General features: G+C 49.0%; 2 protein-coding genes across 3 annotated transcripts in view; one reads left to right on the forward strand and one right to left on the reverse strand.

Moving 5' to 3' along the window:
• Positions 1-15,553, reverse strand: part of ZCCHC14 (zinc finger CCHC-type containing 14) — a 58,055-nt gene extending 42,502 nt beyond the window's left edge. For both annotated transcript variants that reach the window (XM_060288494.1, XM_030849126.2), the window contains exon 1: positions 14,972-15,553. In XM_060288494.1, coding sequence (XP_060144477.1) covers positions 14,972-15,535 — 564 coding nt within the window. In that variant the 5' untranslated portion in view covers positions 15,536-15,553. The remainder of the gene's footprint in view (positions 1-14,971) is intronic.
• Positions 15,197-17,470, forward strand: part of JPH3 (junctophilin 3) — a 170,731-nt gene continuing 168,457 nt past the window's right edge. Inside the window, exon 1 of the mRNA XM_060288495.1 lies at positions 15,197-15,304. The gene's annotated coding sequence lies outside the window, so the exon portion shown is untranslated. The remainder of the gene's footprint in view (positions 15,305-17,470) is intronic.

Below are 17,470 nucleotides of genomic sequence, written 5' to 3' on the forward strand. Positions count from 1 at the left end.
TTCTGGGGTGATAGTAATGTTCTGTATCTTGGTAGGGGTTCATTCATTTACCAAAACTCAAGTGGTGAAAAACACTCACTCACTCACATGATACACTTAAAGTGTGTGCATTTTGTGATATACCACCTTAACAAATTGAAGAATAAAAACCATATTATCATCTCAATAGATGAAGAAAAAGTTTTTGATAAAATTCAACATCCATTTATGATAGAAACTCTTCAGAAAGTGGGCAAAGAAGGAATATACCTCAACATAATAAAGACCATAGATGACAAACCCACAGCCAACATCATTCTCAACAGTGAAAAGCTGAAAGCGTTTCCTCTAAGATCAGGAGTAAGACAAGGATGCCCACTCTCACCACTTTTATTCAGTGTAGTTTTGGAAGTCCTAGCCATGGCAATCAGAGACAAAAAAGAAATAAAAGGAATCCAAATTGGAAAAGAAGTAAAACTGTCACTCTTTGCAGATGACAGGATACTATACATAGAAAATCCTAAAGATGCCACCAGGAAACTGCTAGAGCTTATGAATGAATTTGGTAAAGTTGCTGGATACAAAATTAATGCACAGAAATCTGTTGCATTTCTATACACTAACAATGAAAGATCAGAAAGAGAAATTAAGGAAACAATCCCATTCACCATCTCATCACAAAGAATAAAATACCTAGGAATAAACCTACCAAAGGAGGCAAAAGACCTGTACTCTGAAAATTACAAGATGAAAGAAACTGAAGTCGACACAAACAGGTGGAAACATATACCATGTTCTCAGATTGGAAGGATTAACATTGTTAAAATGACCACACCACCCAAGGCAATCTACAGAATCAATGCAATCCCTATCAAATTATCAATGGCATTTTTCACAGAAATAGAACAAAACACTTTTTAATTTGTATGGAAGCAAAAAAGACCCTCAATAGCCAAAACAACCTTGAGAAAGAAGAATGCAGCTGGAGGAATCACGCTCCCTGACTTCAGAGTATACTACAAAACAGCAATGGTATTAGCACAAAAATAGAAATATAGATCAACGGAACAGAACAAAAGGCCCAGAAATAAACCCACACACTTACAGTCAGGAGGCAAGAATATACAATGGAGAAAAGACAGTCTCTTCAATAAGTGGTGCTGGGAAAACTGGACAGCTACACGTGAAAGAATGAGACTAGAACTTTCTCTAACACCATACACAAAAATAAACTCAAAATGGATTAAAGACCTAAATGTTAAGACCAGATACTATAAAACTCCTAGAGGAAAACATAGGCAAAACACTCTTTGACGTAAATCATAGCAGTATTCTTTTGATTTGTCTCCTAGAATAATGGAAATAAAAACAAAAATAAACAAATGGGATCTAATTAAACTTAAAAGCTTTTTACACAGCACAGAAAACCATAAACAAAACGAAAAGACAACCTATGGAATGGAAGAAAATATTTGCAAACAGTGCGACCAATGAGGGATGAATTTCCAAAATATACAAACAGCTCATGTGGCTTAATATCCAAAAAGCAAACGACCGAATCAAAAAAATGGGCAGAAGGACTCCCCTGATGGCGCAGTGGTTAAGAATCCACCCGAAAATGCAGAGGACACAGGTTCAAGCCCTGGTCTGGGAAGATCCCACATGCTGCTGTGCAACTAAGCCTGTGCACCACAACTACTGGAGCCCGTGCACCTAAGAGCCCGTGCTCCGCAACAAGAAAGCCACTGCAATGAGAAGCCCACACACCACAGCGAAGAGTAGCCCCTGCTCGCCACAACTCAGAGAAAGCCCGTGTAAAGCAACAAAGACCCAACACAGCCAAAAATAAATAAATTTATTTTTTTAAAAAATGGGCAGAAAACCTGAATAAGCATTTCTCCAAAGAAGATATACAGATGGCCAACGGACACATGAAAAGATGCTCCACATCACTAATTATTAGAGAAATGCAAAACAAAACTACAATGAGGTATCATCTCACACCCGTCAGAATGGTCATCATCAAAAAGTCTACAAACACCAAATGCTGGAGAGGGTGTGGAGAAAAGGGAACCCTCCTACACTGTTGGTGGGAATGTAAATTGGTGCAGCCACTATGCAGAACGGTATGGAGGTTCCTTAAAAACTAAAAACAGAGCTATCATATGATCCAGCAATCCCACTCCTGGGCATATACCCAGAAAAGATGAAGACTCTAATTCAAAAAGATACACGCACCCCAATGTTCATAGCAGCACTATTTACAATACCCAAGACATGGAATGTCCACCAACAGATGAATGGGTAAAGAAGATACGGTACACACACACAATGGAGTATTACTCAGCCATAAAAAGAATGAAATAATGCCACGTGCAGCAACATGGTGGACCCAGAGATTATCATACTAAGTGAAGTCAGACAAAGAAAGACAAACATCGTATGATATCACTTATATGTGGAATCTAAAAAATGGTACAAACGAACTTACTTACAAAACAGAAATAGACTTATGATTACCAAAGGGGATAGCGGGGCGGGGGGACAGGGGGACGGTATAGATAAACTAGGAGGTTGGGATTAACATACACACACTACTATATATAAAATAGGTAAACAACAAGGGCCTACTGTATAGCACAGGGAACTATGTTCAGTATCTTGTAATAATCTATAATGGAAAAGAATCTGAAAAAGAATATATGTATGTATAAGTGAATCGCTATGCTGTACACCTGAAACTAACAAAACATTGTCCATTAACTATAATTTTAAAAAATGGTTAGCAAATATAAAATACCTAGCTAGTGGGAAGCAGCCGCATAGCACAGGGAGATCAGCTCAGTGCTTTGTGACTACCTAGAGGGGTGGAATAGGGAGGGTGGGAGGGAGACGCAAGAGGGTGGGGATATGAGGATATATGTATACGTATAGCTGATCCACTTTGTTATACAGCAGAAACTAACACAGCATTGTAAAGCAACTATACTCCAGTAAAGATGATAAAAAATAAATCAGTTAAATTAAATTAAAAAATGGTTAGGGCTTCCCTGGTGGCGCAGTGGTTGAGAGTCCGCCTGCCGATGCAGGGGACACGGGTTCGTGCCCCGGTCCGGGAAGATCCCACGTGCCGTGGAGCGGCTGGGCCCGTGAGCCATGGCCGCTGAGCCTGCGCGTCCGGAGCCTGTGCTCTGCAGTGGGAGAGGCCACAACAGTGAGAGACACGCGTACCGGAAAAAAAAAAAAAAGGTTAAAACAGAAAAAAAAAAGTGTGCAAGTCACAGAATGTAAGTTTTACCTTTAAACTAAACTATACATACACTGAGCTGTAATACTGAGGATATCAACGACAGGCTACTGAAAGAATAAAAATGAATGAGTAGGGGTGGGGTGGCTGGAAGAAGAACCACATCACTATGACAAAAGGTTCCGAGGAGCAATCAGAGCCGCCCAGAGGTGGCTGGGCGCCCGCAGCTCATACAACTGCCAATGCCTCCCACTTCCTACTCCACGAGCCACAGAGCTTAGCCTCCTTTGTCTTCTCATTTCATATTCTTCAGGATTTTCCTCTCACTTTTAATGATGAAGTAAAAAACCCCACCACTTTTAACATAATTTTGGTGTCACATAATACACACAGCCCCTTACTCATGTCACCTCTGAAGTTACGCATCCTTAAGCCCTGTGTCTGTCTCCTTGCTGCCAGAATGGGGACAGGACGGGATGGGATGGAACCTCCCTCACAGGCTCACTGGGAAGACCGCGCACACACGAGAAGCAGCCCGCAGAGTGCCCCGCACAGGGCACGTACCCCTCTTGTGTGCGTGCTACCTGTCCTCTGCTCATCTCTTTCCTAACAATTCTGAAAGAAAGAGAGTCATTGTGATTGGTAAATCAGCCTCCCCAACACGAATATGAACAGCACACTGGTTCACGAGCTTCACACCCAGTCTTTAAAGTACAGGAAAAAACCCACACAAAATAAGTGTTTTCAGAAAAATCCCAGCCTGCAAAGTACCCGTACCAGAAACATGCTCTGTCAGGAAGCTGGCGACAGGAGGATCATCCTCCCACAGGGAAGAGCGGAGTTCCGGAGAGTACTTTAATACTTAATTGCGTCCAGGTGGAGTACACGCACCACCCAGCGCTTCCCACACAACCTCAACCCCCAGTACGTTCAAAGTATGTCATTAATTTAATTGACTTTATTATAGCTAGGTTGTTACCATTATTCCCAAGCTTTTAATTTTTATTAAAATGCCCAAATGTGATGGGAGAAGGGACTGTTTCTCTTCCCCACAAATTAACTCTCCTCCTTTTTCAGTTATTTTTTCTAGCCTAGACTATAATATTTCTAGAAGTGGTTCCTACATATACATGTTTTAATTAGATTCACTGTGAATCAGTAAGAAAATTGAGGATACAATTTCTTTCTAGTAATTCTACTGAAGTTCTTATGTAAAGTCCCAAATAACTAGGAAATGATGCTGTAATGCTCCCTTCTTATGATGAATCTGGTGTCAATGTTTAAAGTATAAAAGACATACAAACTAACAACTGGGATGATAACAGTCGCTCGGTTTACTGCCGTTCTATAGCGCATTAAAAAACATCTAGGCTTACCATGATTTACAATTCTGCAAACACTAAAGGAAAACAGCGAAAGAGCCTTATGTTTAGAGATACGAGCTCTAAGCCACCTCTCCAAGACGACTTGATCCACATGCACGGCTCCACAAGTGGCCAGCCCACCAGAGCACCGGACGACCACACGCCCTGTCCCCAGCTCTCACCTCCTCCCCAGCTCTGGGTGTACTTGTCCATAAACTTAGTTTTGTCACAGCGTAACATAAAGCCAAACCATCCCACTCAGAGAGTTTCTCTCAACAGAAGCTTTTGCATGCTGGCTTTTGAAAAAAAACCAAGTAGGATACAGATGTTAAAATTTCGCTAGAATCTACGGCTGTGTAATGCGTAAGAGAAACAGCCATTGGATAAAGGCTACGGAGAGTGTGAGATGGTAACAGATATTACTACTAAGGCCACAGAGAAGAAAAGCACTAAGGAAGAAAAGGTTTTCACTGGGGGGGGCCTTTCATAAACACCAACAAGTCCCTTCCACTGGGTTTTCACAGACTCTCAGGACACAGCTCCTACTAGGTGGCAGGGACCGCTGGCCTCTGGGATTGAAAGACAGAGACACAGTCTCTGCCCTCCAATAAGGCAAAGTTTGGTGATGAAAACTTAAAGAACCCTACCATAGTAGGGTAAGGACTAGGTCAGCAGGAGCCAGAAGAAGGCTTATTTAATACGTGTGCACCAGGAAGTGTGGGCTAGGGTGCCCCTGCCAGCAGGTGTCCCATCTGAGAGGACAGCATCTGCAAAGGCTCAGGGCAACGAGGCAACACAGTGAACAGGAGCAATATAAAAGCTGAATATAGCCAGGCAAGGGGCAGATCACAAAGGACGCAGCACACCATGCTGAGAGCTACGTGCCAGAGAACAACCCTCCTACGGGCATCTTACCAGGACCGTTCCTGTGCCACCCTGGGAACTGCCGTTAGAGGCTCAGAGGGGCCCAGGGGGACTACGGGGTGCTACAGTACACAGACCCAGGCCAGGGAGACAAGTAGGTGTGGTACTAGACTACAACCAGGTTAAAGGTCGGCACCTGAACATGTCACTGTTATTTCTAAAAGGAGTTAAGGTACCGAAATTTCTGTTTTAAATTTAATCAACAAACAAAAGAGAGAAGTTATAAAGTTGCCTCTTGTAGACTTAAAACAATGGCATCAGTTAATTCTACAAAGAGGTCGTCACTCACTCACATTCCCGTCTGCTTCTTGACTTGGGATGAGGCGGGGCCGTGTGGGGCTAGGGCTGTGCTTGTCCCCAGAAGATGGCTTTAATCTGTACCCTGAATCCCTGATAAACCACCCCAAATCCACCTACTAAGGAGTGTCCCACAGATGTAACCATCATGCCAAGTGTGTTAGGGAGAGGTGAGGTGGGGAGAGAGCAAGGGACAGACAGACAGAACCAACGCTGACCCGGGCTGCGGCAGGGCCGATGGAGAACAGTAAGTCTGTGGAGATGCTTGGGACCCGAGAACAAGCTGGTTGAAAACGAGAAAGCAGGCGTGGGCGCCTGGCTGGGGATCAGGACAAGGGCGCAGCAGTAAAGGGTGGGAAGAGAGGACCCTGCCTCTGGACACGCTGAGCTCCCTGGGACACCCAGCTGCAGCTCAGTCCCAGTTAGTTAGAGATTTGGGGGTAACCAGAGAGAGTGGCAAAATCACAGCTGAATATGTCATGAATTATAAAGTAACAAGAGAAGAGAGAGGAGGAGAGAAGCCTGAGGAATACCATCATCAAAAGGGCAGGAGAGAAACGGAAAACAAACGCTCATAGAAGCAGGAGGAAGTCGGCGGCGCCAGAGAAGTAAGGGAGGGGGCCCGGCTCCCAGGCAGCGGGTGACTAGGCCCCGCCCAGACCCTTTAACCCAGCATCTCAGCAGCCCCATTTGTTTAAAAAAAAAATAAAATAAATAACACCATCCCCTGGGGAATTTCACTGCGCAGGGAACCCACAGAACAAATGAGAGATGAGAAGGATAAGGGCTGAAAAGTAGCCAACGAATCTGGCAAATAAGAGGTCATCAAGATAGAGACATCAGAGAGACCCAATAGAGAGTCTAGAAGTAAACCGAAACATACTTGGGAAACACGCCATACCGTAAGAGACAGCACTTCAACTCTGAGAGGGAAAGGATGCATCATTCAACAAATGGCACTGGGACAACTAGGTGGTCATCTGGAAAATATAGACTCAGCTTTGTACCTTACACCAAATAAACTCCAGATGGATCTGTTAAATGTAAAATGAGAAACCACACGAGTTTCGTAAGGAGACACCACCGGGAACGGTTATCATGTATAATGCATGATGTGTGTATGAGCACAATCTATGCATATGTCTAGTACTAGGCACGACACATTGTGTACACTGCATTTCTAATTGGGACACAACACCCAGAAGCCAAACGAGACTGGTAAGAATGACATTAAAAACAAACAAACAAACAACAAGAACTGCACAGTAAAGTCTTTTGGAAAAAACCCAAACCTGGAAAACAAATACCTACAACTTCCACTAAAGACAAAAGGACAATTTCCTTGAAACTTAAAGAGTTCCTAAAAAACAATAAAGAAAAGATCAACAACCCAACAGAAAGGGGCAAAGGATACGGAGAGCTCAACAAAGATAAATAAAATGGATCACCTGCAAACATGTCCCTGCACTGAGCAGCATTCCTCGCCTAAGTGTCCGGCAGCAGCCAGCGGTGCGCTGACGCCTCGCAGGAGGGGAGGGACGCAGACAGGTGCTCACACACGCTGTGGAGGTCCCACAAGGTGCAGCTCGGCGACACCCCAAATAACTACATAAGCGCAGACCATGTGACCTGCCACCAACGCCACGTCCAGGCTTCTGCTCTGGAGACACACTTACCAACATGTGAAAGGCCATATGCAGGTGACGTGTACATGATATGGAAGTGACACACGTTGTCTGTAACAGTAAGATGGGAACAGTGCTCATCAGTAGAGACACACAGGGCAGCCACGAAATAGAATGAAGCAGCTCTGTGGACTGACATGAGAGTGCTCATCAAGAAAGTCGCCGAGAGAAGCAAACAAGGGACAGACCTGTGTGTGCAGCAAGACACCAGTTACCTATTTGTAAACACAGAGAGTCTTTCTAGAAGGTTCTACAAGGAATAAAGAGGGGAACGGAACTGCATGGGTTCCTGGGTAAAAAAAAACAAAAAACCAAAAACTTGTCTTTTTAATGTGATATAAAAGGTATCAACAACCAGGTAAAGGAAAGGAACCTTGAAACGTCCTGTGTGTCCTCCCCTGATTGCATGGGGGATGGGGGAGGGGCAAGAAGGGGATGTTTCGTTGAATATTCTTTTGTAGCTTTTCAATTTTCTTTTTACTTCTCATTATCTATTAAAATATTTTTAATTTAAAAGATTTATTGGGTTCCCTTTAATAAAAACTGTTCTAGTTGAAGAGGCTGGGGGCAGAAGCCAGGTTCCAGGAGGCTGGCTGTATTCTCTACCACTGGGTTTGTGTGTGTGTGCGTGTGCGTGTGCGTGTGCGTGTGCGTGTGTGTGTGTGTGTGCGCGCGCGCACGCACACACGGGCAGAATAGCATGTATGGGAGATCCTATTTGTATTTAATTATGTATATATGATGTTTTCAAAGAATACATAAGTATACATTTATATAGGCATTAGAACATCAGAAGGATTCACACCAAACTGTTAAAAATGGGCTCTCCCTGGAGCGCAGGCCTGCTGACTGCTCTGGGGCAGGACTTGGTCACAAAGGAACCAAGAAGTGAGCGGATGACGGAGGGGACACGTGGAAGGAAGGGTCTCGCTGTTTCCACGAAAGGGCTGATGCTCCAAGTGGGAAAACAGTGGAGGTCAAAGGTTGCTGTGGGGAGGTGGGGAGGTCAGGAAATAGCAAAGCGCAGCACGTGACCTAACGATGTCCCTGAGGAAACAGGCAGATGTGACCAGAACAGAGACAGAGGGACTGCCTGGGACAGAAAGGCAACCTCTACCCCAAAACGTCCACCCGAAGCTCCAACCCCCAGAGGCGCGTCCACTGGCCCTGCCTCTGAGGTCCTGGCCATATACTGTGCCAAAGAGATTATGTGAAATGAGCAATTACTTGAAAGATAGTGGGTCTTGCCTTTGTCTTCTCTTCACTCTAAATAACGTCAGGCCTTCTAACCCAAAACAAAACAGACTGCTTAAGAATTAACCAAATATTTTATTAGTTCTTGATAATTGCTTTTCGCTTTTGACAGGAAACGCTGCTATAATATGTTAGGTCTCACAGGGCAGCTATAAAATAGAGTGGCTATTATAAATAGGGAGGCTCCCACAAAACCGCTACAGAGACTGGAGAAAAGCTGCCTGGTTGAAACTGATTTCTAAACTGTATATGTCAAGGGTAAAGTCAAACATCAGAAACCCTTCAATAATCTGTAAACCAGTTAGTGAACTTGGGGCAACAGTTCCTACTCAAACTAATGAGACAAGTAGTGTTCTGAGGAGGGTTCTCAAAAAAAAAAAAGATACCCAAAGGATCTTTTTTTCTAAAATCCAATCCATCTAAGGCAGGAAAAGTAAAAAGAATACTGAAGTAGAGACTGTTTTTCCTAGATGTGATAAAATTTTTCCTCTGATTTACTAACAGCCTCTAAGGAGGTCAGCAGTCAACGATTTAGCAAACAGAAAGGATGTACCAGCTCGGGTCCCTTCTCCTAGCTTCCTTTCAAGTTGTAAAACTCGGAAGTGAATTTGTTGGGAAAATACGTATACTAATCCAAAACGTCCTCAATCCAAAAGGAAGGTAAATAAAGTATACAGGACTGAGAAGAAAGATGGGCACAATAAAGACTAAGTGAACAATGAACTTCAAAAACTGCAGAAACGAGGCTAATGTTGATGTTCATCTGCAATTACGTTCTAACTTGTATCAGTAATGCTACCCCATCGCTCATCACACCCTAATATGACATGACACTTCCAGCTTCTACAACTATACTCCAGAACACAGGTGGAACAGGAACTCAAAAATGTTTGCTGAGTTAAATAAAGCAAATGCTAACTAGCTCGTGTCAAAGTAAACAGCCTTAAATTAACCTGAGGGCAAAAGACAGTCATTAAAGTGCCACACAATCTGAGCCATTATACAGGAGAAAAACAGCAGGACTGCGACTCCAAGGACAGGTGAGGGGTCTTCATTTTCAATGAACACACCAGCAGCAGAAAAGCAATTAAAACTGTACCCCAGGATGTCTCAATTCCTTATCATGTACTTCACTACAAAAAGAGGACACTCTTTGGGACCTATAAAAGCTGGCCAAAAAAAAACCACTCCAAGCTCTCTCAGGACGCCCTCTCCTGCAGTGTGATGAAGGAAGCCAGACTTGCGTGGAGACTGGTGACCTTGGACCTCAGCTGCCTGGAACAAGTGTGAACAGGGAGCCGCACTGGCCTTCCAGGCACAGCTCTTCCTTTAACCTGAGTGGGAACAACAGCAGCTCCAGGCAAAGTCTCTTCTTGTGGTTTCAGACGACTTTCAGCTCCAACAGTCCAGGGTTTAGGGTTAAAGGAGAAACCAGAGGAAGCCATTTCTACAGCACGTGACAAACCACCAGGTGTCTCACCTCTGAACTGCAACGATTTCCAACAGCTTACGAAAAGCAACGAGACAAAGCAAGCTCTCGCCTGCCTTGGGCAAGAGATTATTAGCAGGTTTGTTCACCGTATCTGCGTGGACCCCAAGTTTCTCGGGCACTCAGCCCCCAGAGGAGGACACACACCCAGAGAAGGGCCACCACCCACCACACTCCTGCACTAAGCACTTTAGACACAGTCTCGACGCCCTCTGGAAATAGGTCCGTGAGGATCCTGATCACGAGGATTCCGGAACGGGAGGGCAGGAGGGGCTCACAGCGTGACCACGGAGCTGACCATCAGTCCTGAGAGCAGAGTGGCCTCCGCCACCTCTCACTGCAGTTCCTCTGGGAGGCCAGGGACAGACCTGCCGGGCGCCGCGCCGACGCCCAGCAATCCGCCGGGTGGACTCTTAACGTGAGAGCCAGGTCCCTCCGGACGGCCGTGTGTGGGCGACGCTCCGGAGACGACTGAGCAAGCGTTAGGTGGAAGGGATTAAGACACGAGCCTACTAGCCGTGAATGAAAAAGTCTAGAAGCAAGCACCGGAGACAACTCACAAACCCATCAACTGATGGATGGACAGACAAAACGGGGTAGAGCCACACAACAGAAATTATTCAACCTGAAAGGAGTGAAGTGCTGACACAGGCTACACAGAACATGAGTGAACCTTGAGAACAGGAAGCTAAGTGAAAGCAGCCAACCGCAAAAAGCCACCTAGTGTGTGATCCCATTTCCATGAAATGCCCACAACAGGCAAATCCACAGACAGAAAGTGGATTAGTGGTTGCCACCGGTGGGGGAGGGTGAATGGAAGTGACTGCAAATAGGTACAGGTTTCTCTTAGGGGTGATGAAAATGTTCTGGAATCTGACAGTGGTGATGGCTGCACAGCTCTGTGAATATACTAGAAACCACTGAATTATACACTTCAGAGGAGTGAATTTCATGATATACGAATTAAGTCTCAATAAATAAATAAGCATATGCCACAGCACTTTGTCACTTATACGTAGAAAAGATGGTAAAGGATAAATTTAAACTTTTCCCAAAACTATGGCTTTATAATTAAATAAAAGGGAAAGACCGTTTTTCGCACTGCACACCTGCAGCACCCAGCTACGAGCGCAGTGAGGCCACCCACTCGCCCTCCAGCCTATGAACACCTTCCTTTCTGAAAGTAAAAAGGTCTATTTTACATTCTTCACACTTTTAAACTTCTTCTACAAGTCCTTGGAGCAAGAAGAATTTTAAAATAACCCAGTGAGACTTTGGAGAAGGAACTGCAAATACTATATCAGAAAATTTAATTACAAGAAGTATGTCCCTTTAAATAGGATAAAGAATAAAAAACAATCAACATCTTTATCTCTAAAAGATAAACACAAAGTCTCTAAGCTCAAAGAGTTCAAAACAAAACACAACGTCTTACAAAAGAAATGCAAACACAGCTTTAAGGGGCTGCTTTTTCAGGACTGCACTAAATATTAGATTTAGGGATACTAACAAGGCAAAAGGCTTACTTGTTAGATTTCACAGGACTTGTGCATCAGTGTCAGGCATAAATTTGAAAGCAGCAAAGGAACAGAAAGTTAAATGAATATGAGCGAAGTTAAGTTCAGCAGTGACACAGGGGATGTACCAGGTAAAACTAGACACCATGGGCTTCCCTGGTGGCGCAATGGTTAAGAATCCACCTGCCAATGCAGGAGACATGGGTTCAAGTCCTGGTCCAGGAAGATCCCACATACCGTGGAGCAACTAAGCCCATGTGCCACAACTACTGAGCCTGTGCTCTAGAGCCCGCGAGCCACAACTACTGAGCCTGTGTGCCACAACTACTGAAGCCCACGTGCCTAGAGCCCGTGCTCCGCAATGAGAAGGCACCGCAATGAGAAGCCTGTGCACCACAACGAAGAGTAGCCCCTGCTCGCTGCAACTAGAGAAAGCCCGCGCACAGCAACAAAGACCCAATGCGGCCAAAAGTAAATAATAAAATAAAATAAATAAATTTATAAAAAAAAAAACTAGACACCATGATTGTTTCTGAAACATGGAAGCAATGGCCCCAAGGTTCCTCATTATAACCTCATTATTAAATGTCAGGCAAAATTCTCCAATTTCCCACGGATGAACAGAACAACAAAAAAAAAGCCAGCTCCAAGTAACTACACATTCAAAAATCAACTTAGAAAACACCAAAACTCCAAAACATAAATATGTCACTCCCTGACAACGTGCCTTGCTTAAGTTAGTACTCCTAGGGAATTCTCTGGCGGTCCTGTGGTTAGGACTTGGCGTTCTCACTGTCAGGGGCCGGGGTTCCATCCCTGGTCGGGGAACTAAGATCCTACAAGCCCAGCATTGCAGCCAAAAACAAAGTTAGCACTCCTCTATGGAAAGCCAGAGAGGACAGGGCCAAGACAGCACTCATAGAACATCTCCTGGGCGCTTCACATGGGACCTCATGGAACCCTCCAAACGAGCCCATGAGACAGGTAACCTGCCTTCCACCCCAAAAGGGAAAACCAGGAGGAGAGAGGATTCTGGCCAAGGTCACACAGCTGGTCAATTCCCAGCCCCTGCATCTCATCAAAGGGGTTTCTGGCTTGACAAAAAGTCTCTCTTAAAAAAGGTATTTTGGTTCTAGCTTTAGCTCGCTGCCCCGCCAGAATAATCGGCACCTTCTGCTTTTATAAAGTGATTCATCCGTACACACACAGGAATCCGCTTCAAGAGGGGAGTACGACACTACCAGTGTTTACCAACACGAACAGAGGACTGAGACCTCATGAAACCGGCCACCAGGGACTGAAACCCCATGAACACCAGCACCCCAGAGCCTACTGAGTGCCCTGTGGACAATGACATCTTATAGGGCCCTGCTTTCCCTTTGTCATAGCTGGAAAAACATTTTTAGGATGGGATTTGAACACACGCTTAAAACAGGAAACCAAAGTCTCAGAGGTGGTTCATATCTCAAAAAAGATACGACACGTTAAAAACCAATGTAGGGGGGCTTTCCTGGTGGCACAGTGTTTAAGAATCTGCCTGCCAATGCAGGGGACACGGGCTCGAGCCCTGGTCCGGGAAGATCCCAAATGCCACGGAGCAACTAAGCCCGTGCAACACAACTACTGAGCCTGCAGTCTAAAGCCTGCGAGCCACAACTACTGAGCCTGCGTGCCACAACTCCTGAAGCCTGAGCGCCTAGAGCCTGTGCTCCACAACAAGACACCGCAATGAGAAGCCCACGCACCACAAGTAAGAGTAGCCCCTGATTGCGGAAACTAGAGAAAGCCCGCGCGCAGCAATGGAGACCCAATGCAGCTAAAAAAAAAAAACCAACCAATGTAGGTATCACAACCCCGTCTCAAAGGAAATCATTAAAAGCCACAATCCACAGTTGAAAGAGCTTAAAAACCACCACTAGCAAACCAGAGAAACAAAGCTTTAGTTTCAGACAGCACAGACACTATCAAAAAGCACTTAGACTACTGGTATGACTGCAATCTTTTACTACCAAAGAAAGTCAGTTTTAATCCTAAATCACACAACACACGTGGTCAAAGATAAATCCTTTTGCTTGGAGCACAATTCTGGCACAGGGTCCCAGGGGGCTGTTAAAAAGACACTGGAGCCCCAAATGCTTTGTGTTTACATAATTTTTAAACATCTAGACAAAAGTTCACATTTCTAACTGAATGACCACTCTGCCCTTCCTGTTTAATTTGGAGACAGGAGATCTTTTAACTCATCCTAGTTGGACTCTCAATCAGCCTAGGATTTGTTTCTAAAAAGGAAGGCGGGTCACGGAGAAATAACTGTTTCACATGCGTTGAAGGCTCCAAACCTGCTTTTCCGTCTGTTACAACAGCCCTGTTCTTACACACAATATAAATACAGACACACGTACACATTCAGAAATACACATATACACTCTATACACATATATACGTGAGCACACACTCACGTATACACAAAATGCACATACACTCAAGCAGACGTGTACTCACGTACACGCACACACTGACACACGTGCACACGGCGGCCTGCGGCCCATGGCGGCCTGCGGCCCACGCCGACCCTAACCTTCTCGGGGCGACGCCGACCCCACCACTCCCGGGAAATGGACACCTAGGCCGTGGGAGCCCCAGCACAGCACCCCGCGAACGTCTCCTATCGTTACAGCGCCTTCTAATCTCCACCTCACTAGCGGCTTCCTTTTCTGATAATAAACACCAGATTTGGAGAAACCAAGAGGACACAATGTGTAACAGTTATCTGTCGCCCAAGAGCCCGATGAAGGGGACAAAGGCCTTATCGCGCTTCCAGCTTCCCGCGGAAGACGTGTACCGAAGGCCCGGCGGGCCGCGAACTCTGCCCGGTGCGCCCTTCCCCAGTCTCGGAGCCCCCTCCCCCGGGCCCCGAGCAAGGCGGGTGCGACGGGCCCCAGGGGGCGTGGGGTGCCGGGCGGGGTCTAGGGGTGCGGGTTTGGAGTGCAAGGAGGGAATAGGGGGTTGAGGTGAGGGTGGGGTCTGAAGTGCAGGAGGGAGACGTGGGACACGGAGTGAAGTGCGGAGTGGAAGATTGGGGTGGCGAGGAGACGGTGGGGCGGAAGCCTGGGGTGCGGGTAGGGGTTTGCGGTGATGTGGGGTGCCAGTGGGGGCTTGGGGAGCGAGGTGTGAGGTTTGGGGTTCAGGCGGGGGCTTGGGGCGCGGGCACGCACCTTGTGGCAGGACGGGCATGTGGGCAGCGCGCTCTTGCCCCCGGGGCCCCCGCCGCCGCCGCCGCCGCCGCTCAGGCTGCTCTGGATCTGCGTGAGCTCCTGGCGCAGCACCTGCTTCTGGTGGAAGCTGAAGGCCGGGTGGTTGGAGGCCATGGTGAAGAGCAGCAGGAACTCATCGCCTGTGCGGCCCTCGTTGAGCTGCAGCCCGTAGTTGTGGATGATGGAGTCGATGTGCGTGAGCGTGCGGTAGAGCACGCCCGCCGCCTCGCGCTGCTCCGAGCCCAGCAGCGCCAGCGACACGAGCAGTTTGCTGCGCACCACCTCGTCTGTCAGGTTGGTGAGGCTGCCCAGGTCGGCCGGGTTGTTGGCCTTGATCTCCGAGTCGCGCAGCGAGTGGTAGTCCTTGCGGGCCAGGTCCTCGAGGCACGAGCCGAGGAAGCGCAGCTCGAGCGGGATGCACAGGTCCAGCAGGCCGCAGAGGAACTCTACGCGCTGCGGCGACGGCAGCTCCGAGAACCAGCGGTACACGCCGTCCCTCTGCAACGGGCAGCGCTTCTCCACCATGCTGCCGCCCGCGCCGCGCCGCCACGCGGGGCCGGGGGCCGCCGCCCGGGGCCGGGGCCGGGGCCGGGGGCGCGGGCGGGCGCGGCCGGGGGCGCGGCCGGGGCCGGGCGAGGGCGAGGGCGGCCGGGCGCCGAGGGCCGCGCCGGGGCCGGGGGCGCGCGGCGCGGGCGAGACCCCCGCCAGGGGCCGGCGGGCGGGCGCGCGCGGGGCGCCGGGGGGGCCCGGGGCGGCCGGGGCGGCCGGGGGCGGCGATCGGCCTCGGGCCCCCCGCTCACGGGCGGGCTCCTGGCCCGCGCCCGTCCCCGGCGGCGGCCGGTGCGCGGCGGCGGCGGCGGCTGCTCCTCGTCGTCGTCGTCGTCGCCCGGGAGGCGGCCGCCCCCATCTCCCCCCGCGCCGCAGGGTCTGTCACTGCGGGCCGCCCCCCGACGGAGCCGCCCGGGCCATGCCGCCGCGCCGCCGCGCTGGGCCGACGGCCGTTACCCGGGACGGAGGCCGCGGCGGCTCGGGAGCGGCGCTCGGAGCGGGCTCGGGAGCGGGCGGCGGAGGGATCTGCGCCGGCACTTGCCACGGCCTCGCGCCTTTGCTCCCAGCGCCGCGGACGGATCCGGGCCGAGCGCCGCGTTCGCAGCTGACGGGCGCCGGGACAAGGCGCAAGTGGGCGGGGAGGCCGCCTCTCACGACAGCCAGGCGGCCGGGCCCGCCCCCCGAGCTGATTGGCTCGGGCTGCGCTTTCTCTACCCATGATTGTTCCGGGTTCCCAATCCGATTCGCCCCTGACCCGGCCACGCCTCCGTGGGGCTGTCGATCACGTTGGAACCGCCCCGGCCCGCCCCGCGGCTGCCGGCGGAGTCAATTGGCCGGCGGGCCGGGCGGGCCGAAAACCCGAGGCGGATTTCTGGTTGCTTTTGTTCACACAGATGTGCGTGGAGCATTGTTTTAGGTGGAAGCGGGAGTCCGGGCTTCCCGTTTTATTCCTGAGCGTCACAGTAGGAAGGCAGCGAGTGTCTTCGAAAAGTCGCTGGAGCGGGACTCCAGAGACCCGCGTCCCCATCCCCCCTCTGTCTCTGCGAAGCTGTGTGACCTTGGGCGAGTCGCTTGGCCTCTCTGAGTCCTGGGCGCCTCCCCCGAAAATGAGGGTGATGACAACCGCACCCGGGGCCCGTGAGAAGGTCGTGAGCTCACAGAGGCCCGGCGCCCTCACCTCTGAGGCGGCTGGCCTGCCTTGAGATGTGACGGGAACAAGCTATGTACGAAAACCTCATCCAAATTGAGCCATTAAGTCGGCCTCCTTTCAGCGGGTTACTTCCTCAGCTCTGGGAACCGAGAGGATGCAAGCACACCGGCCAGGGTCAGGGAGCATTTGCATTGGCACGGATTCTGGGTTGGGGACAGGCGGGGGAGAAGCTGGTGGCCCAGCCACCTATAACCCTACAGCTGCAGGCAGCGGTCCGCCATCTCCAGATAAGGAAACCGAGGCCCGGGAGCAAGAAATTCATTCTTCCCTGCCCGTTCAGTAGAACCTTTCTTCTGACGTCCTGTGGTCTAGGACGGGGCCTGTTCCTGCATTTGTTCAGCAGCTCGACGGGGGCCTGGTGGACGCCAGGTTCTGAGCCCTGGGGGGCCCCTTGCGAACAAAGCCTGCCCTCCCGCCTTTGGAGCTGACAACCTGGTCCTGGGCAGTACACAATAGAGATTGATTGAATAAATGAATGCATTTCTTCAGGACATGGTCCAAGGTACTAGAAACTTCCTAACAAGACGTTCTGCAACCTCTGGACTTCAAAGTTGAACAGACATTGCAGAGCCATACTTGGGGTGGGGGGAGAAGATTTGCTTCCCAATCCCCCACCCCCTCCACTCCTGGGACAAATCTTCCCTGAACCACCTGGTGTTCTTGGCCATCGTGGGAAGGAGCAGGCATCCAGGTGAAGGTCA

The sequence above is a fragment of the Globicephala melas genome, chromosome 19 (assembly GCF_963455315.2).
Source record: "Globicephala melas chromosome 19, mGloMel1.2, whole genome shotgun sequence".
Taxonomy (NCBI): Eukaryota; Metazoa; Chordata; class Mammalia; order Artiodactyla; family Delphinidae; genus Globicephala; species Globicephala melas.